The following is a 27,832-nucleotide window of genomic DNA, read 5'->3' on the forward strand; positions in this document are numbered from 1 at the left end:
TACAGATGGGGAAACTGAGGCCAGAGAAGGCATGGCCCCGGGACGGGCTGGCTGGTGGCCGGGCTCCGTTAGCGGCCCAGCCCAGGCCCCAGGCCGCCGGGGGCCGCCCCTCAGCCCGGCCGCGCGCTTCCCCGGCGCGCTCCGCCCTCGCCGCGGGCCCCGGCGGCCGCGCGGTGGGGACGCCCCGGGCGGCGGAGGCGGATGTGGGCGGGCGACTCCGGGCGCGGGGCGGGAGCGGGGCGGGGAGAGGGCGGGCCGGCGGCGGCAGCAGGACCAAGCGCGGCAGGCGGCTGGCCCAGCGCAGCCAGCGCGGCCCGAAGGACGGGAGCAGGCGGCCAAGCACCGAGCGCCGGGCACCGGGCACGGAGCGGCAGCGGCACGCGAGGCCCGGCCCCGAGCAGCGCCCCTGCCCGCCGCGGCCTCCAGCCCGGCCCCGCCCAGCGCCGGCCCGCGGGGATGCGGAGCGGCGGGCGCCGGAGGCCGCGGCCGGCTAGGCCCGCGCTCGCGCTCGGACGCGGCGGCCCGGTGAGTCCCCGCCCGCCGCGGCCGCCCGGGCCCGGATTTCCTCCCCGCGGGCCGGGCCGCTTTGTTCCCGGCCGGTCGGGCCGGGGCGCGAGCCGCGGCGCCGCCAGAATGGAGGAGCGGGAGCAGGAAGTGGCCGAGCGGGCCTGGGCGGGGAGGGCGCGGGGCGCGCGGGCCCGGCCAAGGGAGGGCGGCCCCACGCCGGGCGCCGGGGGTGCAGGCTGCCGGCCCCAGCCTCCTTCATGACCTTGGGGAGGCCGCTCCACCCGGCGAGGCCGGGGCCCGGGAGAAGGGGCGCTGCCGGGCCTGGGGCTGGCGCTCGGGGTGCCCCTGCGGGCCGTGGGGCTCCTCGGGCGTTGGGCCAGCAGACAGCCGGCGGAGGTGCCCCAGGGTTAGGAGAAAGGCTCGCCGCGGACGGCCTTCAAGTTTGTGGGAGGGCCCGGAAGAAGACTTCATTTCCCACGGACAAAAAGTTGTACGTGGTGGCGGGGTACCCAGGCTAGCCACAAAGGACTGACCCTCCTGGGCCCCGGAACTGCTTCCTGTCTTGGGTGGGTCCTGGAGGTCCTGCCCGCCCGTCCCAGAGGCCGAGGCTTGGAGGGCAGCTGGGGCTTGCCCCTTAGATTGAGTATCCTGGGGCGCTAGCGAGCCTTGGTCCTGTCGGGAGGGCCCCTGAGTGCTGCTGTGGTAAGCGGGGTTGGCTTGGGCCCCTGCTCTGTAGCCAGAGGCCGCCCCACATTCACTCCTGGGTCTCTTGGCCTTGCTCCAGGTGGCCACTTCTTGACTGCTTTGAGTCCCTCATCCAAGCAAAGGGCGGAGTGCATTGGTGGAGGCCCGGTTCCCTCTCCCCGGAGCTGTATAGACTTCTCATACACCAGGGTTCTGGAGGCAGATGGAGGAGCCCTTTCGAAACACAGAGTATTTTTTTTTTAAGTTGTGACTTAAATAATAATAGTAGCAAGAATATGTGCTTATGGTAAAGGCAGGTGGCAGGTACAGAGGCTGTGGGAAGTTGGGGTCCCTCCGCCTCCACAGGCAGCCCTGTACTGGCCTGGTGTATACGTTTCTGTGCAGACGTACACCACCCTGTGTGTGCACAGATGTATTTTTACACATGGCTCTGGACAGCTGTCTGACTCTGTCAGCAGCAGGCCTTGGAGGGGCGCAGGCCCGGGTGGGGGGTGGGGGGACATCCAGAGGTCTTTGAGTCCAGCCCTCTGCCTCCAGGCCACGCCCACTCTGTCGTCAGAGCCCCCTGTGCCTGAGGCGTGCGCAGCTGGGAGCCCTGCCCTCCTCGGGTCTGGCCTGCTTTCCATCCTGCTGAGTACTTGGGGCATTTCCCTCTTTGAGCAAGGTGTGGTCTTCTCTGTCCTGGCACTAGACACAAGGCAGTGGGCCTTCCTGCCATTCTAAATGTAGCTTAAGACAATCAATGCAAAGCAACCCTCGGTGGGTGTCCAGCCCATGCCTCAGGAGGCCGGAAAGGTTGCCTGGTGGGAGAGCATCTTGGCTGACTGTAGAAAGGCCTATGTTGGGGTCCGTTCCACAGAGGTCGTCAGGTGTCTCTGCCTGGCCTGGAGGTCCCAGAGAGGGCCCTTCTCCCCTCAGGAAGGCCCGTCTGGAAGGGTAGCAGAGGACTGCTCACAGGAAGAGCATGCCGAGTGCTCTTTCTCGGGATGCCAGGAGTTGGTGATATGGGAACTGGGTTTTGAGGGATGCCTAGGAGTTCATCTATCAGAGGGGAAATGAGGAAGCCATGCAGGATCAATGGATAAAGTGTGCTCAGGTGAGGGCTGGCTGGTGGGCCACTGCAAGGTAGGGGCCTGTCCAGTGCTCCCCCACTTACTTGCTGCCTCCCGACTGCTGTAATTATGGGTCTGTAACCACCCTGGACTGGGTGCTCCTCACTGACCGACTTGTCTGAACCTCTCTTTGTCTCCAGCGCCCAGCACTGGGCCTGGCAAAGCCAGAGACGCCTGGTACACGTTGGCCAAATGAATGAACCAGATTCAGACCGGCAGGGGCGCTGTGGTTTAGGAGGGGCCTGGGGTTTCTCCCAGGAGGTTTTTGGGCTCGCCCTGGAGGGCTCTGGGCCGTTTGCACCAGTGGCCTGCATCCTGGTCCAGTCTTCTTCATGTTTGAATTTCTTTGCTTTCCTCGTCTGGGGAGCAGGGAGGAGCCCTGTTCCCTGTCCCAGGATCCATGGGTAGGAACACCATGCACAGGGAGAGCAAACGGGGCCATCTGTCACCAGGGGCTTAGGGAAGGCCAAGCCAGCCTGGGTCAAAGAAGTCTCAAAGGGACTGCCTGGAGGAGGCAGCCTGTCAGCTGGTGCGTCAGGTTAGGCAGGCTGGAAGGCCTTTTGGGGATGGGGATGATTTGTCCAAAGGCTCCGGGAGGTGGGAATGGGGAGGGGAGCAAGGCAGCAGCTCTCAGGGCCAGGCTGTTGCGGGGGGCGGGTGGCAGGGGCTGGGGACTCAGCCTAGAATGAGGAGAGGCCCAGGTCCGGGGAACTGTGTTCAATTACGTAGATTTTACACTTGGCAGCCGTGAGTGTTTTGGGGGGAGGTAAGGCAGGCCGGCAGTTGGGGGTCAGAGAGCCTAGAGGGATGGCAGCCCACCTGGGAAGGCAGGTGCAGGTGGAGCCCCCAGGCACGTGCAGTGGGTCTCCGACTCACCCTGGGCGAGGAGCTTCCCTTAGCTGGGCATGGCCTCACACTCAGCTTCCTTTGCGTCTCCCAGAGGCTGTGGCCAGGCCAGCTGGGCTCGGGGAGCGCCAGCCTGAGAGGAGCGCGGGAGCGTCGCGGAAGCTTTGGGCACCATGAGCGACGTGGCTATTGTGAAGGAGGGCTGGCTGCACAAACGAGGTTGGTACCCACTGCCCGGGCTGGGCCTGGGGAGGGAGGGATGGGGGTGGCCCCAGGGCCTGTGAGTGCCTGTGCCCAGGCCTGCTGGGTGGGAGGGACTGCCTCCCCTGGGAACCCTGGGCTGGCCTAGGGTGAGTGTCCAGGGACCCATGTCTTCCCATGGCATGGAGGGCACGGCCTCGGGGAGGCCAGGAGGATGAGGCCCCGTGCAGGGCCGGCCATCTGAGTGGCTTCCTGGTGCGGGCCCTGGCAGGCGGGGGAGCTGCTGCCAGCCTCTCTCCTGGCTTTCCTGGAAGGCGGCGAGGACACTGGGCTGTTCCAGGGTCTGGCACGCTGGCGGCCCGGGGCACTGCCCAAGGGCTCCTGAGGGCAGGGCAGGGCTGCTTGGCTTGGCTTGGTGCCTGCTTCAGGCCTGAGCTTTGGGGGTGGGGGGAATCCGTACCGCCTGGGCGCAGGGCATGTTTGCCTTGGAGCTACAGAGCTGGCTGAGCCCAGGCCCCCCAGCCCCTGAGTCCCCCTCCTCACTCATTTGGCCTTGCAGCCCGTGGAGGGGGTGCTCCTCAAGGGGCCTGGCCAGGAGCTGGTGGGATGGGAGCTGGGGACATAGCCCCACCCAATCCAACCCTGTGTGGGCCCTTCTGCCTTGCCCACCCTCCATTGCTCACGGGGATGCAGTGGAGGCTGGGTGGCTGTTTTGCTCCTCTGTCCTGCTGGGGTAGGCTTCCTATTCAGGTTCAGGTCCTCTGGCCGAGTCACTCTCTCCTGCCCCAGGCGGGATCTGTCTGCCCTCTCCTGACTTCTTTTTCCAGACTTGTTCCCTGCTGAGTTCTAGTGATCTCATGCCAGCAGCTGCCCACTTTGCGTATACCGTTTAGCAGATGGGCTTCACATCTGGTAGTGGGGAGACCCCAGACACAGCTGGAGCAGACAGGGAGGTGTAGCAAAAGTGGGTGTCACAAGATGGGGCATTGTGGGATGTATAGGAGCTCACAGAAGAGCAGGCCTGAGGCCACAGGAGCCTGGGGTGGGGTGAAGGAGTGCCCGAGATGAGATGCTGGGGGATCGGGTGTGGTTGGCTGTGTGTTTGGAGCATTCCAGTTGGCAGCTACCAGTGATGTCACGCGGGGTCTCGAGATGAAGACAAGGAGACTGCAGAGGCCTATAGTCCATGGGGAGCTTCTGGCGCGGCTTCCCCTGAAGGCCTCCTGCGCCAGCCTGCCTTCTCCATCCCCTCCCGCGTGCTGTCCCCTGCTTGTTCCCCAGGAGTCCTGCCACCTGTGTCTGGAGGTGCTCTGTTACCTCATCTCGCAGCCCTCTTTGGTGTCAGGGACACCCCCCCCGCTGCCCCTGGCCCTGTTCCTCTCTGTGCCACACACAGTCTGCTGCTGGGGCCGCTGCTTCTTAATCCCTGGCAAATGCTTGTTCGTTGGTAGACTGTTGGATTTTGGGTTGACCAGGAGACGCCAGGGCCTTGACTGCCCAGGGGCCCAGGCCCCAGTGACTGGGGTGCCCATGAGCCAGCTGGGCCCAGGCGGGAGTGCTCCTCTGAGGCCCCGGGTGGTTTTCAGGTTGCTGCTGATGTCGTGCCCTCAGGAGGGGCCTGGCAGGGACGGGGCATCAGGCTCAGTGGGGTGTCCAGAGAGCTGAGTTTGAACCCTGGTTAGCCACTCCATCACCATGTCCCTTTCCAAGGGCAAGTTCATTGAGCTCCTTGGGCCTCAGTTTCCCCATCTACACCAGGGAGCAGTGGTGGGAGAGAGACCTGGTGGAGTAGAGAATGGCTTGCGGGGGGCCCTGAGTTGGGGTCCAGCCAGCCTCAGCAGCCTCTGGGCTCTGTCACCTGACCCCTAGCCTCAGGCCAGGAGAGAGGGTCCTGTACCTCTACCCCTGGCTCTTCCTCCTCCATTGCCAGTGTAGTGGGCGCTGAGGATGGGAGGTGGTGTGGGTATGACATATGCCCTTGGCAGGCATAGCCCTTCTTGTTGCCAAGAACAGGTGGGCGTCCACCCGCACAGCTGGTCCCTGCTTGCGGAGGAAAGCCTCTCCCCCAGGGCCTGCCGCATTTCCCCACTCCCGTCCCCGGGCCCCTTGTGTGTTGCAGATGTGCTCTGCCACCCTGCTGGCTGGGCCAGCCCCACCCATAACACTGGCTGGAGGTACCAACTGCCTCCTTGTCCGCAGCAGGGCTGTGCTGGGCTGACCCCACCCCTGCTTCACAGTGCTCAGGCCTGGCTGGGGAGGGATGCAGTGACTGTCCTCCAGACCTGGCCGCAGCCCCTTGCAGACGCCCTGTGCCACTCCCCACCATTCCTTGCTCCTGCAGGTTAGGGTGCTGTCCTGGAGGCTGGCCCACACCTGTCCCCTTTGCCGGGACTCCCCACAGCCATGGCCTGGGGCACTTTGGTTCTCAGCTGAACCCCCAGGTGACAGTCCCACCAAGGCTACTTGGGCTGGCCACACATCTCGTAATGGTGCCTTCAGGGGTGATGTGGTCATTGAGAGGGGATGGGTGTTCCCTGTGTGTGAGGGGAGAGTGGCAGTGTCTGCCAGGCCAAGGTTCCTTCTCCTGCCCCTTGCGAGGTGGGTGTCGTCTCTGGGAAGTGGCCCAGCCTGCTTTCTGTTGTTCTGATATGTGTGCTCTGGGTCAGAGGAGCTTCAGAGATAGAAGGGACCTGGCATGGCGACACAGGAGTTCCGGCTACAGGCCTGTGTGGACCTGTGGCTGGACCCAGGCAAGGCCTCTGGGTCTGCGCATCTAACAGGAAGATGGTTCCTGGAGGGTGAGCTCAGGCTGTTAAGGGCAGGAGCTAGCGAGGAGGCTGGTGGGACCTATAGGGACAGGGGGCCAGATGTCCCCTACTGTTTTGGCTGTGTCAGTGGATAAGCAGCCATAGCTCAGCTCTGGCCATTGGTGACCTGGTGGGCTCAGTGTTGCTCAGATGTTTGCGTTTTCAAAGATTTGTTCTGTTGTGTGAAGTCTCCTGATTTTTGAAGGCTGACAATTTTAAAAAATCAACCCTGGGCCAGGGCACAGATCTGGCTGAACTCAGCCTCCAGCCTGCAGTTTTCCTTCCTTTGATAGCTCCGTGCCAGGCTTTGGCCAGAGGCTGTGTGGCTCTTTTGAGGTACTTTTCCCCAACGGCTTGCTCACCTTGCCCGCTTGCCCCAGTACTCCTGGGGCCACGCACCAGCCTGGCTGCAGCCCAGCCCCATGGAGAGCTGCTGTGGTGCAGCTGCCGGCCTGGGGGCCTGTCCTTGTCCACTTGCGGTTGTCTTCCTGAGCATCCCTCCATCCACTTGGCCGGACCAAGTGGGTCAGTAGAGGGCCAAGGCGGGTGGCCGGCATGCTGGGACCCAGGGTGAGGGGCTCTGGGCTCTTGAGAAACAGCTGGGTCTAGACCAGGAGTGGGTGCCAGCCACAGGGGCACCTCCTGGGCTCCCTCAGGCTGGTCACTGAGAAGGAGCCCGGGGAAGAGCTGCAGGCCTGGCTGCCTTCGGCAGGCTGTAACCCAGCAGGCCAAGGCCGAGTGGGCGTGGCTTGAGGGAAGCTGCCTGTGATGCGTGGGTCTACGCGGCAGATGCTCCTGAGTGCACATGGGTGGCGTGTCCAAGCCACGGATCTGGGTACCCGGCCGGACCCGGGTGACATGGGACCATGCGTCCATGCAGCTCACGGAGGGTCCAGTCTCCGGACATCTGAGTCCTTGCCGTGCCCCACCCCGGGCCCATGCTTGGCATAGACCCCCCAATCCAGGCCTCAGGGCAGCGCCCTCACCGCTCCTGCTGAGTTAGCCCCAGGCGCCCTGGTGGGGAGTATGGAGGCTGCTCTCTGACCCCAAGCAGGTGCCCAGGCTGGGCCTCCTTCCCACCCCCCTCCCCGCCTTGAGGTTCTGCCACTGGCTGTCCCTGCAGGGGGCCCCGAGGCAGGGAGAGAGTGGTCCCACCCCAGTGTGTTACTTCGCATTGGTGAGTGACACAGACCCTCACTGCACCCCAGCTGCTGCCCAGCCATCCAGCTGGTCCTGGGGTCTCTGTATGAGGTGGGGGACCTCAGCGGGTACAGCCCACTCCCCTTCATCCTGGAGGAGGCCTTGACTTTGCTGAGTAAACACACCCGGGAGAAGAGAGGTCTGTGGGGGGCTCCGAGCCCACTCCAGAGAGCAGCTGCCGTGGAGGGCCCCGCTGGGCTAATTGTTTGTGTGCAAATGGAGGCTGCTCATTACCCTGCCAGGATGAGGGGCCCAGCAGGACCCTGAAGGAGGGAGCCCGCAGACTCTCCCTTCAGCCTGTGGGAACCTTGTGAGCTCCAGGCCAAGGCTGTTTGTGCCTCCTGGGCCTCAGTTTCCCAGGCTGTCAGGTGAGGGTCAACCCCAGCCTGCATCTGGGGGGCTTCAGTCTGAGTCCTAGGGGCCCTGGGCTGGTTAGTGCCAAGCTCCGCCTCCCCTGGGGGAGGGTCCGGAACGGCTCCTGTGGGCGGGCCAGGGACAGAGATTGGGAGGCAAGTGTGCTGGCTCCTGATGGGTGGGCTGGGCAGAAAGTGGGGGTCCCGACAGCCCTGGGCCCACCTGGGTGTTGCTGGAGGCACAGGCTGGTGGAGGTCATGGCACAGCTGTGGTGGAGGCCGCCGGCATGGGGAGGTTCCTGTTTTGGGCGCTTGTTGAGTTCTCACTTCAAAAACAACAAAAGAGGAAGCCAAGGTGGCCTTGAGTGGGGGTGAGGGGTCACCGCTGGCCCCAGCCCTGGACCTCAGCCCCACGCCTGGTGGCTTCTGATGGGCAGCTCTTCTTCCTGTCTGTTTCTTGGTTGCTGGCCCTCTCTGGACAGGGATGCCCTGTGGGGGCCTGGACTCCAGAAAGGGAAACTGAGGCCCAGGAGAGGGGACAGAATGTGTGTGGAATAGTTCCTGCGCTGGCGCCCGGACCCCTGCACACCTTCCACTCTCAGGAGAGGCCTGGCTGGGTTGCATCAGGCCGGGTTCCTAGAAGTCCTGTGGGAGGCTGAGCGGAGGGAACTGGCGCGGCCCCTGCTGGCGTCCCCTCTGCCTGGGCACACCCGGTCCGGCTTGGGGCCAGCACCCTGCCCTCGGGCCCTCCCATAGCTGAGCCTGGTGGCTGTGGCTCTGGGCCTGCTCCTCAGGCCACCCTAGGTGGGCAGATGCCTGCTGCTTCTGCCTGCTTGGACCACTGTGCCCAGTCCCATTGCCTCAGGAGAAGGTTCCTCCAGCCCAACGCTGGAGCCCTGGGCAGGTTGGCAGAGGGCCCTGGGGCTCTAGGCCAGGATGGGGCTGTTGGGTGAACCCTAGGCCCCTCAATTCCTCATCCCCAGTGGGAGTTCCCTTCCCTGTCATTCCGCCTTTAGGTGTGTTTTCCTTGAACCTTAAGAAATGATAGGTTTGGATTTCAGAAACATTGGAATTGAGGCAGTGGGGAGTTCATTGTTGACTCTACCGCCAATGTTGGGGGCTTTGGGGTGGGACCCTTGGGGTGCTGTGTTTGGGCTCACACACCCCCCAGGCGGTGACTGCAGACCCCACCCATACCCTGTCACCTGGCGGGCCCACCTGCCCAGGCCTTCAGCTGGTTGTCCAGCTCAGGGGTGGAGACACCCCCCGGGCAGGCCTGGCGGGGAGGTGGCTGCTCCCTGGGCCCGGAGTATGCAGAGGGGCCCTTGGGCTGGCCACGGACTGGCTGGCTTCCCCACAGACTGCGGCCAGGGGCATAGCAGCCAGGTAGGGCGCAGAGATGCTGAGCTGCACAAGCTTGGTGCGGTGTGGGGGTGAGGCCACGGGGGTCAGGGCTGCAGTATCCCAGCAGGCCAGGGGATCAGAAGGAGCACCCTCCTCCGCTGGCCATGCTCTGGGGAGCACCCTCCTCCGCCGGCCATGCTCTGGGGAGCACCTCCTCCGCCGGCCATGCTCTGGGGGCCTCTTGCCCCAGGCGTGGCTCCAAGTTAGGGCAGAAACAGGAGCCGCCGGTGGTGGGGAGGTCTCTCTCTGGGAGGTGCTTCCTGGGGCTGGGGTGGGGGAGAACGTCCCTACTGCTTGGTTCCAGTTCCCCCCAGCAGTGCAGGGCACTTGTCCTGGGATGTCAGGGATCGAGAGGTCAGCACTGGAGCCCTTCACCCGCCAGGGGCCCTGCCCGAGAGAGACAGGAGGAGGGAGGGGCTGTGGGCATGGCTCTGTGACCCCGACCGAGCCCCAGAAGGAGCCTGTGCCCGTGCCCACTTCCTTTCCCAAGGGCAGTGTCTACACGTGGGACACTCTGGCCAGCCCTCCCTCGCAGCAGGCACTGTGTGCTGTCCCCATGCCCTGCTTCCTCCCATGCAGGGAGTGAGTGTGAGGGCCCTGGGAACCCACTGGGTGGAGGGCACCTGGCAAAGCCTGCTGCCAGTTACGGGGAGAGTGGGCGGGGGCAGAGCAGGAGGTGCCAGGGACGGGCTACAGCCTCATCTGCAGGGTTCCTGAGTAGGCAGGGTGGGCCATGACATGGGTGGGGCTTGCTTGGGGGAGACTAAAAATGAGGTGGGGGACAGGGCACAGGGCCATATCCACAGGGTCTTGGGATGTGCCCCTGCTGGGCTCTGCGATGGGTGGGTGTGTGGCAGGTGGGGTGCCTTTGCCAGCCCGAGGGGTGGGTGACGGGCAGTGCCTGTGGGGGGACATCCAGGCTCTCAGGTGGTCTGTCAGGGGCAGCGCCAGGGGGAGGCCCGGTACCCCACCGCTGTAGAGCCCCCGGGGAATGGAAAGCTGCCAGCCAGGCGTTGCCCTGGGCAGCAGGGAGAGGGGCCCCGGCACCTCCAGCTGTGCCTCAGTGAGGCAGATGGGGTCATGGCGGTGCCCCCTGCCCGCACCCACGTTCCTCCCGGTGTGTGTGTGTCAGGCTGAGGCCTGCTCAGTGGTGGAACAGAAGGTGGTGAAGAATTTCCAGTTTGTGTCAAGTTACAAACCCTGCCTGAGCGGCAGGACCTGGGATCTCTGGTCGTGATCTGCGTCTCTGTGACCTTGAGGGTCACCTCCCCTGAGTCTCAGTTTCCCCAGGGAGCTGATGGGCATGATGAACCCTGCCTGCCCTGCCTGCCAGGTGGGCTTTCTGGGAGAGCAGAATGGGTCCTGGGTTGGGAGAGGCCCAGGCAGGTGGAGCGCCAGCCCTCTGTCTGGCGGGAACAGGCACCTCCTTGTGCAGACTGGCCGCCTGTGCCCCTCAGAAGGGCTTGTGCCGGGAGGAGCAGTGGATGCATTTCACCCACAGACTGGGGGGCTCCAGCCGAGTGGGGTCAGCTGGCCTCTGTTGTGTGGCCCCTCCCCTGTCCTCACCCCAGCCTGGTTGTTTACAGGGTTCGAGGGCTGCTGGTAAAGGGATGTGGACTCTCGGGCCCGGGCAGAGGCCTGGCAGGCAGGGAGGGTGGGTTGCGGGCCCCTCATGGGCTGCCGTCAGCGGGGCCGTCTGCTCAATGTGCTGGAGAAGGTAAATGGGCCCCCGGCAGCTGTTGGGGCGATGGATGTGTCGTCAGTGGGGACCGCGGTGGCCGCTGTCAGCTGGCGCCCGCTCCCAGGGCCTGCTGGGCTCACTTCACTGTGGAGAAGCAGCTCAGTGCCGCCTGGCACCCTGCCAGCCGCTGCCACCACCGTCTTTGCGAAGTGTTTATCCAGCAGTTTCCTGAGAACTGGGGACTTTGAGAAAATGTTCATGGAGCTGAGGACGTGGTGGCCTAGAGGGGCTGACACACCTGGTGGCTCAGGAGGACGTGTGTCAGTCCTGGGACATGGACCACCCTCCAGCTGGCCCTCAGGGGCCACCCAGTCCTGCCCGTGGCACATGGGTCCTGGTCCCCATGTCTTCGTGGGCGCTGCCTTGGGGGCCCTGACCCCCAGTGTGGCCTGGGGCGCGTGTGCGAGGCGTGGAGAGGGTGTGCTGCCTGTGGCTGTCCGCACGGCTCCTATGGTGGGGTGTGGGCTGGGGGAGGCCAGGCAAGAGCAGCTTCCTCTCCGAACCCTGCTATTCGGCCCAGGAGGACTCCTGGGAAGGAACCCCCTTTCCTTGGGGGTGCTCCAGCCCCTTCCTGGGGATGAGCAGCACTGGGGATGGAAGGTCACTCCTGCCGGAGGGCCACTCGGGACATGGGAATGCCAAAGGGACCAGGGCTGGGTGATATGGGGCCCAGGAGGTGCAGGAGGGGTCGGGGTAGCCTGGGCTCCTCTGTCCCTCCAGGCAGGGCACAGGCGTCTGGCCAACTGCCTACCCCACCGAGGGCAGCCACCTCCCATGCCTAGACCCTGGGCCGTGGATGTGCTGGCTGGCGGGGAGGGTTATGGGTTCCATCGGGCACAGGAGCCCCTTCCCTTGTGGCTTCACAGGACCCGGTCTTGGATAGGTGCAGGGCCACAGGGTTAAGCGTCAGGGCGGCTCTCACCGGCCCGGGGCTGGCCTTGAGAGAACCCTAGAGGGTGGGACTGGAGCTGCTGCTTCCCCGCTGCCGGGGGGACCAGCCATGGGGCAGGAGGGTGGGACCGGTCCCGTGCTGTCCTCCACTCGGCCCCCACTCAGGTCTTCTGGCAGTGGTGTGGGGTCCCCCATCCGGACTTGCTGACATTCCTGAAGGGGCACGGAGCCCTCTTTGCTGCTAGATCCTGAGGCCCAGGCCGGGGCTGTGCTGGGATCCTGCCTGCTCCAGGTCCCAGGTCTGAAGCATGTGCAGTGGTTGGGGACTTGGGGGTTCTCGAGCCAAGAATGGGGGTGTGAGAGTTAGGGGTTGAAGAGGCCCAGTTAGGGACTGGGCCTGAATGCCAGGGGGTCTCCACTGCCCTTGGGAGTGGCTGCTGGCAGGAGATGGCTTTGGCTGTGTGTGGGTTTCTGTTCTGTGGGTTGGGGCGTGCCCTGGGCTCCCCATTTATTTCCTGCCTGTACCCATGTGGAGTGAGGGCCTGGCATGGCAACCTGGGGGTCTGTGCCCACTCTGTTTGGTGCCGTCAGCTGTGCGGGCAGGTAGGTGGGTGGGGTGGAGTGGGGTGGGGTTAGGGGTAAGTGGGGTGGGGTCGGGGGGACGCCAGCTGGCTCTACGCATCTCCAAGTGGACTCTACTCCTTCCTCGAGTGGGGGCCATCTGAGGACCACAACAGGGTGGGGAACTCAAGAAAGGCCTGGATGACAGGTTCCAATTCCCCTGGAGACCCTCAGGACAGCGAAGGAGAAGAGTCCATGTGGCCGGTCTCTTCGTGTGGGGGGTCTGTGGGGCGGCCCTGACTGATGTGCCTGTGCTCCCACCCTCCTGAGGGACCTGGAGTAGGCAGGTGCCAGCCTGCAGGTGTCCCGTGGCCGTGAGGACAGTGATGCTGGGCCCCGGGTGGTTGTCTCCTCCACCTGCCCAGTCCTGTGTCACCGCAGTCCTGGAGCAGGGAGTAGGGGGGCCCTGGGGCATCTGTTGTTGGGGCTGGCCGCCCACCCAGCATCCTGTCTGAGCTGAACTCGTTAAGATGCAAGCCACGGCCCTGGCCGCAGCTGGCACCCCCACAACTGATCGCCTGGCTGACCCTGTAGGCGGGAGATGAAGAAAAAGAACTGTGTGTCTCTGGACCCCTTATCCCGGTCCCTGGGGATCCTGCTCCTCCCCTAGAGGGGTCTGTGTGCTGGGCCGGGCTTCCGAAGACAAAGGCCAAGTGAGGCTCCCTCACTCAAACCTGTCTCCCGGGCCTGCCCTGGGCCAGCCGTGATCCCTGTCCACTCCCTGGGTCTGTGGGGCCAGGCGAGAGGAAGGCACTGAAATCCCAGGGCCCAGTTGGGCCTCTGCCCACCCCAAGACTCCCCAGGAGGGCTCGGGTCTGGGCACCTGCCCTCTTCCACCCCCTACGCCTGGTAAGCGCCGCCCCTGGGCTTGCCCCTCCCGCACTCCCAGATCCAGCTCCCAGAACCTGGGGCTTAGCTTGTGGCGGCAGGGACAGGGGCAAGACCAGGGCTGGGCACGGGGCTGTGTGCTCGGGGGCAGCACGGGGCCATGCTGGGCACGGTGGGGGCTGGCAGCAGTTGGTGGATCAAGATGGGTTTCAGGGGTGCCGGGCCTGGGCGCTCATCAGTCTTCCCGCTCAGTTAGCGTCCTGGGGAGTGGCAGCTGGCAGGATGGGAGGCACTCCATCAGGGGCCGACAGCTCCAGACTGGCACGCAGGCGGGTGGGCGCGAGCAGCAGGGTGGCCTAGGATGGGGGACGGGTGGAGTGGGCTGTATGCAGCCCCCCGAGCCTGCTCTGCTCTCACTGAGAGCCCCTGCCTGCCTGCCGCACCTGCAGGGGTCCTGTGGCTGCGGGAGGGGACCTGGGAGGGGAGGTGGAGCTGTGTGGCACGTGTGTGCGTGTCTGTGCACACTCGGGGGTGTGTGTGTGAGATCCCAGGCCAGGGACAGGAGCCGGCGCCCAAGGGTGGCAGCACCACGCCTGCCCGGCAGCCCACTGGCAGGGGCATGGAGGGCTCAATGGAGTGGGTGGGGTCCTCTGATGAGTGCTCTTGGGCATGGGGCAGATTCTGGGCCCTAGACCCTCCTCCCCAGATGGGCAACTGGGTGTTGGCCATCCTCCAGGGGTGTCAGGCAGCTGTGAGTGGGCTGCGGCTGTCCCTCCCTGGTTCACCCCAGACCCGACAGCAGCCTCTCCCCACACTCAGGCCCTGCTGGGTGGGGTGTCCCCACCTCCACCAGCATCCCCCCAGCAGCCCTGGCTTGGGCAGAATGAGGGCTGGTCCTGTGGAGACCACGTCCCATGGTGCTGGTGGGAAGGGCATCTGGCACCTGGGACTGGGGCAGGAGGGAGAGGTCCCCTGGCTGGGGGGTGGCCATTTGTCAAGCCTTGGTGGCTCACCTCTGAAAGAGCTCGCCCGTGGCTCCCTGGAAAGTAGAACGCCTTGCCCGCTGGGACGCCCACGCCCCATGGCCTCTGAGCGCCCGTGGCTCCCTGGAAAGTAGAACGCCTTGCCCTCTGAGATGCCCACGCCCCATGGCCTCTGAGCTCCCCTGGGGCTGCTGCCCTGCTGGGACCTCCCTGTGCACCAGGGAGGGCTGGGCGCGTCTGGGCTCACCATGCAGACCCAGCAGGACCGGGTGGTGGGTGGTCTGGTGACAGGACAATTGCTTGTCCCCCACATCCCTCCAGGTGTCCCTGTCAGGGGCTCAGTGTAGCAGGAAATCCCAGGCCCCAGAGCTCAGGGACGCCAACCCCTTACCCTGGCCCCTCCCCAACCCCTGCCCAGTGGCCCCTCCGATGAAGCAGTTGCTTAATTAGTAAGTTCCCTGTTGTTCAAACTCCTTGCTCGGCAAAATGTAGTGGAACATTTTTTTCCGAGTGTCAGTATGAAAAATGGTGGTTGCTGGGCTATCACCGAGGACAGCTGCTCTGATTCTGAAGTGCGAACGCCTGAAGTGGCTGATGCTGCAAAACTTGAGGGAAAACATTCCCGTGTACCTGAGTGACCCATGGGTGGGACACAGCAGGGCCGACGGCGGCAGGGCCTGAGTGTGGGTCTCAGCCTGGGGACTTGACAGCCTCTGTGCCCTGGGGCCGCTGCCCAGCTGGCTGCGCCACCTCCGTGTCTGGCTTCACTGGCAGTCCCCAGGACTGTGCTCCAGGCCCCTAGACAGGGAGTGCTGTCCCACGGCAGTGGGGCAGTCCTGTCCCGCAAGCCTGGCCCTCAGTCTGAGTAGTGCTGATCTCTCACTGCTGACGCCATGCTCCATCCTCTTGGTGGGTAGCAGGGGTAGGGGGCGGCCATGCTGGACAGCCCATACTTGCCACTGTCAGCTGCTGTCGCCACCTGGCCAACCCTGGTTGATTGGGGAATGCTCTTAGCCCTGCAGCCCCTGTGGCCATAGCTGGTGCCCGAGCTGCTGCTGGTGCCTGCTGGGGACTGGCTGGTTTGGTGCTGCCTCTTCCAGGAAGGCTGTGCAGATTGGCCCAGACCTCTTCCCAGCCTCCTGTCAATGGTACTCCATCCCCTGCGTCCAGCTGGCCCAGCCCGTTTTCAGACACAGCTAGCGGTGGCTCTTCTGAGAGAGGCGCTGTGGTGGGGCGAGTCTGCCTTCCCACTGACCCAGGGCCGCTTCTGTCGCTTGCCCTAAGAAACAGCTCGCCCACTGCGCCTGCCCCCCGGGACTCAGGCGTCCCAGGCACATCTGTCCTGGCACACCCAGTTGCTACCTGGCTGCCTGGCGAGGGTCTGACGGGTAGAGTGTGCGTGGCCCTCACCACCTGCACGTCTGTAGGGGAGTACATCAAGACCTGGCGACCACGCTACTTCCTCCTCAAGAACGATGGCACTTTTATTGGCTATAAGGAGCGGCCGCAGGACGTGGACCAACGTGAGGCCCCCCTCAACAACTTCTCTGTGGCACGTGAGTGTCCCCTCAGCCTTTCGGGATTCAGATTTGGGGTTGGCTGGAGCCCTCTTTGCCCACCAGGCCCTCCGATGGGGGTGCCCTGGAGCCTCCATGTCCTGGGCCAGCAAGCAACAAGCACTGGTTGGGTGGGGGTCTCTGGGCTGAGTCCTGAGGCTGGCTGGGCAGGGGTCTCCAGGCTGAGTCCCAAAGCCGAGGCGGCTGACTGGGTGGGAGTCTCCAGGCTGAGTCCTAAGGCTGAGGCTGGCTAGGCGAGGGTCTCTGGGCCGCGTCCTGAGGCTGAGGCTGGCTGGGCAGGGGTCTCTGAGCTGAGTCCTGAGGCTGGCTAGGCGGGGGTCTCTGGGCCGAGTCCCGAGGCCAAGGCTGGCTAGGTGGGGGTCTCTGGGCCGAGTCCCAGTGCTGGCTGACTGTGGAGCAGTTCCCTGGTGCCCATGCTCTGGAGGCTGGAGGGTCCAGACAAGTGGTAGCAGAGCCTAGCCTCAGGGTGGACAGCTGACCCGGGGGCCCCTCCTCCTAGCGGGGCAGATGGAGCCCACCTGGGTCTCTAGCTCTGAGCCTCCATCACTGAGGAAGAGCTCATGCCTCTCCCTGCACAGGCTCTCAGTCCCCAAACCCCATGGCGGAGCCTTTGCTCCCCCTCTGTGAGGCTGCAGGGTGGAAGCCTCCTTGCCCATGCAGGGGCAGGTGCAGAAAGGCCAGCGAGGGGCCTTGGCCGGAGCACCCCACGGAGATGAGACACGTGACACTCCCTGCCTCCCCTGCTGTGGCTTTATTCCCTACCTGTAGCGGGCGCAGGTGCGACCCTGCCCGTGTTAGACGGGAACCCTGGCATGGAGACCCAGGCACCCGCTAGGTGGGAGGCTGGAGGCACGTGGGCCTCCCAGCATGGTCCTCATTTTCTGTGTCCCTGTCCTGGAGCCCAGCTCTGCCCGTGGCAGCCAAAGGTGTGATTGAGTAGCTAAGTAGGACCCAGTTGTGGGCCATCTGTATGTGGCAGGGCTGCGTAACTTGCCCCACGCCCTCCCCAGTGTCTCCTTGGTTGGGGCTGGGGGCTTCAGGGATCAGGGAGAGGCTGGATACTCGCTGTGTGCCTGGTGGCACCTGGGACAGGGCCTTGCTGGGGACGGGTGCTGTGGGTGTGCTCGCCAGGCCGAGGCATCGGGAAGGAAGGAAGAGGGAGCTCTCTGGGGAGGCACATGGGTGGGTACCAGTGGGGGGTGTTGCCTGAGCAGCCGGCAAGGCTGGGGCCTTCAGATTAGGCCATAGGTGGGTGGTCTGGAGTGCCTGGCCAAGGAGCAGAGCTGGGCAGGGGCCAGGAGCTTTCCTCCAGAGAAGGGTTCCGGGGCAGTGGGCTTGAGACCCTGGCCCTGGGGATTGCATATTGGGGCAGATCAGACCATCCAGGAGCAAGTGGGAGGTGGGTGTGCCCGGGCTTCACGCTGGTTTCCACTTCTCTGGCCTATGTTGACACAGGCCACCCTCCCCACCAGGCTGGTCCTGAGCCCCCTCCTGGCCCCCAGGCCTGGAAGACAGCTCCCTCGCTGCCTGGCCAGGCCCCCTTGTGGTTGCCAGGGCCTCGATGCTGGAATGTCAGAGGCCCCCCACTGGCCCCTCAGCCCCCTCCTGCTTTGCACAGGCTGGGCCAGAGCCTGCCAAGGAGCCCCAGCAGCTACACACTGCACTCACTCACACCTCTCAGGGCCCCGCACGTTCCCACAGCCCTCAGGGTGTACGTGCAGTAGGAGTGGCTGTGCCCCAGGTATATGTTCCCCAGGTGTTTGTGTGCCCCAGGTGTGGGTGTGCACCAGGTGTGGCTGTGCTCCAGGTGTGGGTGTGCACAGGTGTGGCTGTGCTCCAGGTGTGGGTGTGCTCCAGGTGTGGGTGTGCCCCGGGTGTGGGTGTGCCCCGGGTGTGGGTGTGCTCCAGGTGTTTGTGTGCCCCGGGTGTGGGTGTGCTCCGGGTGTGGCTGTGCTCCAGGTGTGGGTGTGCTCTAGGTGTGGCTGTGCTCCAGGTGTGGGTGTGCTCCAGGTGTTTGTGTGCCCCGGGTGTGGGTGTGCTCCGGGTGTGGCTGTGCCCCGGGTGTGGGTGTGCCCCGGGTGTGGGTGTGCTCCGGGTGTGGGTGTGCCCCGGGTGTGGGTGTGCCCCAGGTGTGGCTGTGTACTCCAGGTGTGGCTGTGCACCAGGTGTGTGTGTGCCCCAGATGTGGGTGTGTTCCAGGTGTGTGTGCGCCCCAGATGTGGGTGTGTTCCAGGTGTGTGTGTGCCCCAGGTGTGGTGTGCCCCAGGTGTGGCTGTGCTCCGGGTGTGGCTGTGCCCCAGATGTGGGTGTGCCCCGGGTGTGACTGTGTTCTGGGTGTGGGTGTGCCCCACATATGGGTGTGCTCCAGGTGTAGGTGTGCCTCAGGTGTGGCTGTGCCCCGGGTGTGGGTGTGCACCAGGTTTCGGTGTGCACCAGGTGTGCGTGTGCCCCAGATGTGGCTCTGCCCCGGGTGTGCGTGTGCCCTGGGTGTGGGTGTGCTCTGGGTGTGGCTGTGCCCCGGGTGTGCGTGTGCCCCGGGTGTGGGTGTGCCCCGGGTGTGGGTGTGCCCTGGGTGTGCGTGTGCCCCGGGTGTGGGTGTGCCCCGGGTGTGCGTGTGCCCCGGGTGTGCGTGTGCCCCGGGTGTGGGTGTGCTCTGGGTGTGGCTGTGCCCCGGGTGTGCGTGTGCCCCGGGTGTGGGTGTGCCCCGGGTGTGGGTGTGCCCCGGGTGTGGGTGTGCCCCGGGTGTGGTGTGCTCTGGGTGTGGGTGTGCCCTGGGTGTGGGTGTGCCCCAGATGTGGGTGTGCCCCAGGTTTGGGTGTGCCCGGGTGTGGCTGTGCCCCGGGTGTGCGTGTGCCCCGGGTGTGGGTGTGCACCAGGTGTGGGTGTGCCCCAGGTGTGCGTGTGCTCTAGGTGTCTGTATTTCCCAGGTACTCAGGGTGAGGTTGGGAAAACAGCAGGACATTTCTACACGAGGTAGGACAAGCTGCTTTCTGGGGTGTCCCCCTCATGCCAGCCCCTCTATGGGATCTCCATATCCCTCATCCTCTGAGGCCTGGCGCACGGTGGGGCTCAGTGACTGAAGGAAGGACTGTAGGAGGGGACGATGGTGGGGGTTGACCTGACCCTGGGCCAGATGCCCTTTGGGGCTGCCTCAACCTGGAGTAGAGTGTCTGAGCTGGAACGGGGGTCCTAGCCCCACTCTATGAGGTGAGAAACTGAGGCTTGGAGAGAGGAGGAGATGGGGCTTCCCAGGACTTGTGGGTGGTATGCAAGGGGAGCTGGCTGGTGCGGTGGGGACTGTGGTGAGGGCCCTGGGAGGGGCAGGGGGATGCATGCAGACAGAGGCTCTGCTTGCCCGCAGAGTGCCAGCTGATGAAGACGGAGCGGCCCCGGCCCAACACCTTCATCATCCGCTGCCTGCAGTGGACCACTGTCATCGAACGCACCTTCCACGTGGAGACTCCCGAGGAGCGGTACGTGGGCTGTGGCGGCCAGGCCGGGCACTTGGGCAGCCCTAGCGCTTAGGAGGGACATGGGGATGGCGGGTGCTGGGCGCCTCTGCCCATAGCCATCCTTACTCCCCAGTGATCCCAGGCCCTCCTCAGAGCCCAGTTTGGAAACTGGCCCAGTCCTGCCTGTGGGGTTGGGTGGGGAAACTGAGGCTGGAGATAAAATCTGTCTAGGGACCGGGCGCAGCGGCTGACATCTATAATCTTGGCACTTTGGGAGGCTGAGATGGGCAGATCACTTGAGACCAGGAGTTCGAGACCAACCTGGCCAACATGGTGAAACCCCCGTCTCGACTAAAAATATAAAACTTAGCTGGGTGTGGTGGTACACACCTGTAATCCCAGCTACTTGGGAGGCTGAGGCACAAGAATCGCTTGAACCCGAGAGGCGGAGGCTGCAGTGAGCCGAGATTGTACCAGTGCACTCCAGCCTGGGTGACAGAGCAAGACTCTGTCTCAAAAAAAGAAAAACCTGGTGGAGAGGGGCCAGTCCTGCTTGGGGGGTGGAGTCCTGCTGGGGTGCAGGGTCCTTTTGGGGGGCAGAGTCCTGCTGTGGGCCTGCGTCCTGCTGTGGGTTGGAGTTCGGCTGGAGTCCTGCTGGGGGCTTGAACCCTGCTTGGGGGCTAAGCCTGTGTGTCCCCCAGGTCCAGAAGGGCTTTCTGACCCTGAGTGTGTGTGGCCAGCCCAGGTCAAGGGGTGGCCTCCTCAGGGCTGTCTCTGGGGACCCCGCTTGTGAGGCTGGAGGGTGGGTATAAGCCGTGGGGTGGGGCTCCTGACCTCATGGGGTGAGGTGCAGGGCTGCAGCCTCACCTGACCGCCTGCAGGGAGGAGTGGACAACCGCCATCCAGACAGTGGCCGATGGCCTCAAAAAGCACGAGGAGGAGATGATGGACTTCCGGTCGGGCTCACCCAGCGACAACTCAGGGGCTGAAGAGATGGAGGTGTCCCTGGCCAAACCCAAGCACCGCGTGGTGAGGCCTGTGCCCATTTCTGCCTGTGCCTGGGGCTGTGGAGAGCTGGGTGGGTCATGGGGTCCCAGCTCGGCCCAGGAGACACTCAGCACTCCACGGCGATCCCCATCTAGGCCGGTTTTCCGTGTGGGGCGCGGCTGCTTCCCAGGTGGGTCCTCTTCCCTATGTCAGAGAAATAGTGGGGCCGCTGAGCCCTGCCAGGCTTGGGCAGTGTTACCCCACCCTTCCCTGAACCCCACGCTCTGAGCTAGGGCTGCAGCCATGTGTTCCCTGTAAATCCGGACTCCCCGCGGAGCCCAGCAGGCCACCAGGTGTGAAGCGGTTGCCTCTCCTGGCTCCGCCTCCAAGTCTGCCGAGGATGACCGGGGCCCCTCATGCCACCCGACACATGCCGACCAGCTGGGCACTGTGGGCAGCGCCACCCGCTGACCCTGGTGCCTGCCCACAGACCATGAACGAGTTTGAGTACCTGAAGCTGCTGGGCAAGGGCACTTTCGGGAAGGTGATCCTGGTGAAGGAGAAGGCAACGGGCCGCTACTACGCCATGAAGATCCTCAAGAAGGAGGTCATCGTGGCCAAGGTGGGGCCGGGGCGGTGGGGCAGGGTGGAGACGAGGATGCGGGGCGGCAGCTCACCCAATCCTGCCTTACAGGACGAGGTGGCCCACACACTCACCGAGAACCGTGTTCTACAGAACTCCAGGCACCCCTTCCTCACGGTGAGTGGGAGCCCAGACGGGATCTGAAGGGCTGGGGTCAGGTAGTGACTCCTGGGGCTGTCTCTAGGGAACGATGTCCTGTCTTCTTGGGTACGTGAGGGCTTTACGCACCGCGGATTCCGCCGCTGGTGACAGGCCTGCCCTGGAGGGTCAGGCTGTGGAGGGGTCCGATGTGGTCTGGGGGCTGTGCTCGCCGCTCCTGTGTGCGGGCAGGTGGGGCAGGTGGCCCTGGTCGTCTCTGCACTCTGCCGAGGCTCCAGGAGGCCCCAGCTCCCCATGCCCTGCAGCCCTGCCCGCCAGGCTTCTGTGGAGACCCGGGCTCTGTCCTGGGGAGCCCGCTCTGGGGACTCGACCCAGGAGGTATTTACTGTGAAGGGGGCCAGGCTCCAGCCACTTGGTTAGTTCCAGGTCACTGTGTTTGGGGATGATTCTCCTGCAGAAGGAGCCTTTGTTTTAAAAGCACAGCCGCCTGTGGTGGAAGGCAGGAAGCTGGCTCTGCCTGGGAGGGTGCGTCCTCCCTTGCCAGGGCCCTGGTGCTGGGAGCACTGCCCCCTGTTGAGGTCCCAACCCGCCCTGGAGACCTGAGCCCAGGCCACTTTGCTCACCTTTCAAACCCTCCTTGGCGCCTCAGGGGCTGCCAGGGCCCAGCCCGATGTGGCGTGGCGTGGTGTGGGGGAGTGTGGCATGAGGCAGCATGGTGTGCGGCAGCGTGGCGTGGGCCAGCGTGGCGTGGGGCAGCGTGGTGTGGTGTGGTGTGAGGCAGTATGGTGTGAGGCAGTGTGGCGTGGGCCAGCGTGGCGTGGGGCAGCGTGGTGTGGGGCAGTGTGGTGTGAGGCAGTATGGTGTGAGGCAGCGTGGTGTGGGGGTGTGTGGTGGGGGCAGCGCGGTGCGGGCAGCGTGGTGTGGGGGTGTGTGGTGGGGGCAGCGCGGTGCGGGCAGTGTGGTGTGGGGGTGTGTGTGGGGGGGTGGGCAGCGGTGCGGGCAGTGTGGTGTGGGGTGTGTGGTGGGGGCAGGCGCGTGCGGGCAGTGTGTGTGGGGTGGTGGTGGGGGCAGCGCGTGCGGGCAGTGTGGTGTGGGGATGTGTGGTGGGGGCAGCGCGGTGCGGCAGTGTGGTGTGGGGGTGTGTGGTGGGGGCAGCGCGGTGCGGGCAGTGTGGTGGGGCAGCGGGTGCGGGCAGTGTGGTGTGGGGTTGTGTGGGTGGGCAGTGTGGTGTGGGGATGTGTGGTGGGGGCAGCGCGGTGCGGGCAGTGTGGTGTGGGGGTGTGGTTGGGGCAGCGCGGTGCGGGCAGTGTGGTGTGGGGGTGTGTGGGGGGGCAGCGCGGTGCGGGCAGTGTGGTTGGGGTGTGTGGTGGGGGCAGCGCGGTGCGGGCAGTGTGGTGTGGGGGTGTGTGGTGGGGGCCAGCGCGGTGCGGGCAGTGTGGTGTGGGGGTGTGTGGTGGGGGCACGCGGTGCGGGCATGTGGTGTGGGGTGTGTGGTGGGGGCAGCGCGGTGCGGGCAGTGTGGTGTGGGGGTGTGTGTGGGGGCAGCGTGGTGGGGGGCAGCGCGGTGCGGGCAGTGTGGTGTGGGGGTGTGTGGTGGGGGCAGCGCGGTGCGGGCAGTGTGGTGTGGGGGTGTGTGGTGGGGGCAGCGCGGTGCGGGCAGTGTGGTGTGGGGGTGTGTGGTGGGGGGCAGCGTGGTGTGGGACAATGTGTCGGGCAGCGTGGCACGGGGCAGCATGGTATCGGGCAGCCTGGTATCAAGCAGCGTGGTATCGGGCAGCGTGGTGCGGGACTGCTGTCCTGCCCGTGGGGCTGCAGTTCCAGCTCCGCTTCCTTGCAGGCCCTGAAGTACTCCTTCCAGACCCACGACCGCCTCTGCTTCGTCATGGAGTACGCCAATGGGGGCGAGGTAGGGGCTGGGGCTGCGGGGGATGGGCCTCACGGCCTGTGGACCCAGCCCTGGCAGCTGGGCCGCCCATAGTGGGGCTGGTCCTTCCCGGAACCTCGGCTACTCTCCACAGCACCAGATGGTGCTCCCTGCTGGGTGGGTGGTGTGATGCCTGCCCAGGCAGCTGCCCGCTGTGGGGTGACTTGTTCCTGCTGAGTTAGGGCTTCTGAGACTTTCCAGGCCCCCGTGCCCTCTGGGGGCTGGTCCCTTCCCTGTGTCCAATGCCCTGAGACCCTGCCTGAGAAACGCCAGCCCTGCAGGCCGTGGGGGCGGAGGCCCGGCCACGGCTGTGCCTCAGGTCGCGCTTCCCACAGCTCTTCTTCCACCTGTCCCGGGAGCGTGTGTTCTCTGAGGACCGGGCCCGCTTCTATGGCGCCGAGATCGTGTCAGCCCTGGACTACCTGCACTCGGAGAAGAATGTGGTGTACCGGGACCTCAAGGTGCGCTGGCGGGCACTGGGGGTGGGGCAGGGCCCTGGGAGCCTGGCGGCACTGACCTGGCCACCTCTCCCCTAGCTGGAGAACCTCATGCTGGACAAGGACGGGCACATTAAGATCACAGACTTCGGGCTGTGCAAGGAGGGGATCAAGGACGGCGCCACCATGAAGACCTTTTGTGGCACACCCGAGTACCTGGCCCCCGAGGTGTGCGCCCCACCTGCGTGCATACGCGTCGCTGTGTCCCCACGTCCCGAGCACACGCAAAGCTGTGTCCTCTCTGTGCCCCAAGCACGTCACGACACCTCCCCGGACACCCCCTGATGCCAGGTCCTGCCCGTCTGCCGCCCGTGCAGGTGCTGGAGGACAATGACTACGGCCGTGCAGTGGACTGGTGGGGGCTGGGCGTGGTCATGTATGAGATGATGTGCGGCCGCCTGCCCTTCTACAACCAGGACCACGAGAAGCTTTTTGAGCTCATCCTCATGGAGGAGATCCGCTTCCCGCGCACGCTTGGTCCTGAGGCCAAGTCCTTGCTCTCAGGGCTGCTCAAGAAGGACCCTAAGCAGAGGTGAGAGCCGCCCATCCCGGCTGCAGGCTCCACCTCCAGCCCCTCACCCCCAGGCTGCACCTGCCCCTGTGCCAGGTGGTCCTGGCACCTCCCAGACTACACTGATAGCCAGAGCTTGATGTCCTTGGCCAGGGCTGATCCCCAAAGCCTCAGGCGCAGGCAGAGTGACTGGGTAGGGCAGGGTCAGCTGGGCCTCGGTCCCCAACCCTGCAGCCCCCACACACCCACTCAGGAAGCCCCTGCCTGCCGTGAGCCCCGGGGTGCTTTGCTACCCACAGCTGCTCAGGGACGCTGCACCACCGGCTGCCCTCCCTGGCCCCAGAATGTCCTGTCCGGCGGGCCCTACATCACCGGAGGAAGGGGTCTGAGCCTGGGGCCTGGGCGGGTGGCAGTACCGACACCGCGGCCTTGTTTCCTACCCGCAGGCTTGGCGGGGGCTCTGAGGACGCCAAGGAGATCATGCGGCATCGCTTCTTTGCCGGCATCGTGTGGCAGCACGTGTATGAGAAGAAGGTGCGGCTGCTTCCCACATAGCCACACTCACGCATGCACGTGGCTCGCTCGCCGGATTTCCCACACACGCGCCCTCACCTCGGGAGCCTGCTGCAGTCCTGGTACAAGGAGGGCCTTGCTGCACCAACCTCAGTGCCTGCTGCTCAGAAGCTCTGGCACTGCTGGCTCCCTCCAGGAAACGGGCCTGGCCCTCCTCATTTCCTCCTCCCCTCAGAGGTGTGTCACACTCTGAGTGCCAGCCTTGGGGGTCCCTCCCCTGATGCTGTGCAGTGAAGGCTGGCTGGCGGTGGACCAGGGGTGCTGCCCCTTGCTCTCTACCAGTTCCTCCTGTTGTCTGACCTCAGTCCTTTATGCTGCAAGGAGAGCCCAGCCCTACTTTCTGGCTGTGCAGGGACAGGGGACAGCACCTACTTTTCTGGCACATGGGGGAGTCCGCCCTGGAAGGAGGCAGCTCTGTCTACATGAGTCGCCATCCTGGGTGCTCATCTTTCAGGAGCCCTGGCCGTCACCCTGGCTGATGGGGTCTGCCGGCTAGGTTCAGAAGCCTGCACTCTGAGGTGCTGTGTGCCCTGTCACCAGGTGTGCTTCTGCCCACTTCCCAGCCTGCCCCTCCCCTGAATGCCTGTTCTAGGCCATGTGCAGCTGGTCAGGCTGGGCAGCCCTGGGACCCAGCTGGGCACCTGTCCTCCCACTAACACAGGGTGCCCTGGCCCTGGTCCCAGTCCCAGTTCCTGCCCTGAGGCCTGCCACCGTCCAGCCCTGCCCTGCCCTCCAAGGGTATGGGGGGCCTGGGCAGCGCTCAGCCTCTGCCCAGCCTTGACCAGAGACCTTGCTAATTGACAATGGACAGTGCTGGTGCCCAGGCCAGACTCGAGTGGGACAGTGCTTGAGGGGGTCCTTGACTGTGGTACCTGAGGGGCTCTCTGGCAGCTCCTCACATGTGCACATCACCTTAGAGTCACCCTTGATCCTGGGTCATTGAGAGTCCTCTCTGCAGCCAGATGCCAGCAGGCTGTGGTCCTGTAGTCCCTGAGCCATGCAGGCAGGGTGGGCTCATGCTGTGCACCCTGTTCCAGTCTCCCTCTTTCCCAATTTACAAGACCAATAAGAAAAATAAGAAAACAAGAAAGAAAAAGCAAAAATAAAGTCATCACCTACTGGTAGCAGGGAGGGTCTCAGAGCTGGGCTGCACTGCCTCCTGTTACCTGCTGGGCTGCTGTGAGGGCAACTTCGCGTCTCAGCTGGTGAGGGTGTCTCCGTGCTCCTGCACCCCTCATGTCCTTCCCTCCCAGAGCTGCCTCCATGGGGGGCTGGTGGCTTGCCACTCTCTGACATCAGTGCTGCCTGGAAACCCCTTAGAGATCCAGGTGCTTTGAGGGTCTGGGTGTGTTGGGAGTAGGGAGTGAAGCGCGTGACTGTCCTGTCTGCCCACCTCTGCAGCTCAGCCCACCCTTCAAGCCCCAGGTCACATCGGAGACCGACACCAGGTATTTTGATGAGGAGTTCACAGCCCAGATGATCACCATCACACCACCTGACCAAGGTGAGGGGCCACTGTGCCTGCCCCCGCCCGCTCCCTTTTCTCTCCACCCTCAGAGAGGCCTGCAGTGTTCAGCCTTTTTGGTTTCAGATGTTTTAAAATCTAAATATTTAAAAAGGTTCCCTTTGGAGACTGCCAATGATGAGGGTGGGAGGCAGTGCTCTGAGGGCCCAGGTCCCTGTGTCAATCTGTGGGGTCCTACCTCAGTTTCCTGGTGGCATGACAGCGTGCTGGCTGCGTTTTAAGAGGTTGCCTCCCTACTGGAGCTGTGGGTGGGTGGGGGTGGCAGGGAGGTGGGGCGCCCAGATCTGAGCTGTCTACACCCACAGACGACAGCATGGAATGCGTGGACAGCGAGCGCAGGCCCCACTTCCCCCAGTTCTCCTACTCGGCCAGCGGCACGGCCTGAGCTGGCAGTGGACTGCGCTGGACAACAGCTTGGAGGGATGGAGAGGCGGCCTCGTGCCATGATCTGTATTTAATGGTTTTTATTTCTCGGGTGCATTTGAGAGAAGCCACACCGTCCTCCGAGCGCAGATGGTGAGATGTTTTGGTGCTGTGGGCAGCACCCTCCCCCGCAGTGGGGTAGGGAAGAAAATTGTCCTGCGGGTTTTAATTTATTTCATCCAGTTTGTTCTCCGGACGTGGCCTCAGCCCTCAGAACAATCCGATTCACGTAGGGAAATGTTAAGGACTTCTGCAGCTATGCGCAATATGGCGTTGGGGGGCCGGGCAGCTCCTGCCGCTGCGTCCCCTCACTCTGTCAGCCAGCCGCCCTGGGCTGTCACCAGCTGTCTTGCATCTCTCTGGGGCCCTGGGCCTCAGTTCAACCTTGTGGCACCCAGATGCAACCTCACTATGGCATGCTGGCCGGCACCCTCTCCTGGGGGTGGCAGGCACACGGCAGCGCCCCCAGCACTAAGGCTGTGTCTCTGAGGACATCATCAGAGGCTGGGCCCCTGGGATGGGACCAGGGATGGGCCAGGGTTTACCCAGTGGGACAGAGGAGAAGGTTTAAATTTGTTATTGTGTATTATGTTGTTCAAATGCATTGGGGGGTTTTAAAAAATCTTTGTGACAGGAAAGCCCTCCCCCTTCCCCTTCTGTGTCATGGTTCTTGGTGACTGCCCCACCGGGAGCCTCCCCCTCAGATGATCTCTCCACGGTAGCACTTGACCTTTTCGACGCTTAACCTTTCCGCTGTTGCCCCAGGCCCTAACTGACTCGCTGTGGGGGTGGCCGTCCCTGGGCCCCTCCACACCCTCCTGGCCAGACGCTGCCGCTGCTGCTGCACCACGGCGTTTTTTTACAACATTAAACTTTAGTATTTTTACTATTATAATACGAAACTTTCCCTCCAAATTCTTCAATAAAAGTTGCTTTTCAAGTTTTTGACTCACTTTGCTAGGTGGAGGAGTGGGTGGCCAGGGAGGGAGTGGGGGGGTCCCAGGAGGGAACCAGCATTTCTCAGAGCAGCTGGTCCTCCCCAGCTCCTCCTGGTGGGCACCGCCACCCCAGCAGGTTTGGGGACAGGCTGTGTGGTGGGCTGAGGCAGGAGCCTGCAGGTCTGTGCCCAGGGGCAGCCTCCCGTGGAAGGTGTTCCTCCCCCATCTCCAGAGGCCTGGCCTGAGGGGAGATGGGAGGCCCTGCTGGCCCTGCCCGATTGGGATCCACCTTTTCTTCCTTTGACCCTACCCAGCTTCACCCCAGCCTTGAAGACCATTGGACCACGTGGCCATCTGCCCCCAGCCCCAGCTGCTGTTCCCCTGGGTAGGGCAGTAAACCAGTCCTTGACCACCAGGAAGGACAGACAGGGCAGGGCCCAGAGCTGAGGCCAAGGTCATGGCCTGGGCCGCGGTGGAAGAAAGG

The 27,832-nt window shown here is 64.4% G+C and overlaps 1 protein-coding gene across 2 annotated transcripts; it reads left to right on the forward strand.

The window, feature by feature from the left end:
• The first annotated feature begins 239 nt into the window (after nt 1-239).
• On the forward strand, nt 240-27,350 carry AKT1 (AKT serine/threonine kinase 1). Of its 2 annotated transcripts, none has more exons than XM_033191082.1 (14): nt 240-525; nt 3,265-3,389; nt 15,627-15,755; nt 19,138-19,249; nt 20,110-20,257; nt 20,706-20,837; nt 20,910-20,975; nt 22,795-22,863; nt 23,217-23,342; nt 23,418-23,546; nt 23,696-23,910; nt 24,336-24,423; nt 25,864-25,966; nt 26,293-27,350. In XM_033191082.1, exons 2-14 carry the CDS (start codon nt 3,344-3,346, stop codon nt 26,370-26,372), a joined length of 1,443 nt encoding a protein of 480 aa, XP_033046973.1. In that variant the 5' UTR covers nt 240-525; nt 3,265-3,343; the 3' UTR covers nt 26,373-27,350. The 2 variants fall into 2 exon arrangements, with proteins under 2 accessions (XP_033046973.1, XP_033046974.1); XM_033191083.1 differs by lacking the exon at nt 240-525 and adding an exon at nt 1,487-2,862.
• Nucleotides 27,351-27,832: the final 482 nt, after the last annotated feature.

The sequence above is a fragment of the Trachypithecus francoisi genome, unplaced genomic scaffold, assembly GCF_009764315.1.
Source record: "Trachypithecus francoisi isolate TF-2019V2 unplaced genomic scaffold, Tfra_2.0 Lachesis_group3, whole genome shotgun sequence".
NCBI lineage: Eukaryota > Metazoa > Chordata > Mammalia > Primates > Cercopithecidae > Trachypithecus > Trachypithecus francoisi.

Coding starts and splice junctions, on each gene's coding strand:
- AKT1 (XM_033191082.1), top strand. CDS start 3,344: ATGAGCGACGTGGCTATTGTGAAGGAGGGCTGGCTGCACAAACGAG. Junction 20,976..22,794: donor CCAGGCACCCCTTCCTCACG/GTGAGTGGGAGC, acceptor GCTTCCTTGCAG/GCCCTGAAGTACTCCTTCCA. Junction 24,424..25,863: donor AGCACGTGTATGAGAAGAAG/GTGCGGCTGCTT, acceptor CCACCTCTGCAG/CTCAGCCCACCCTTCAAGCC.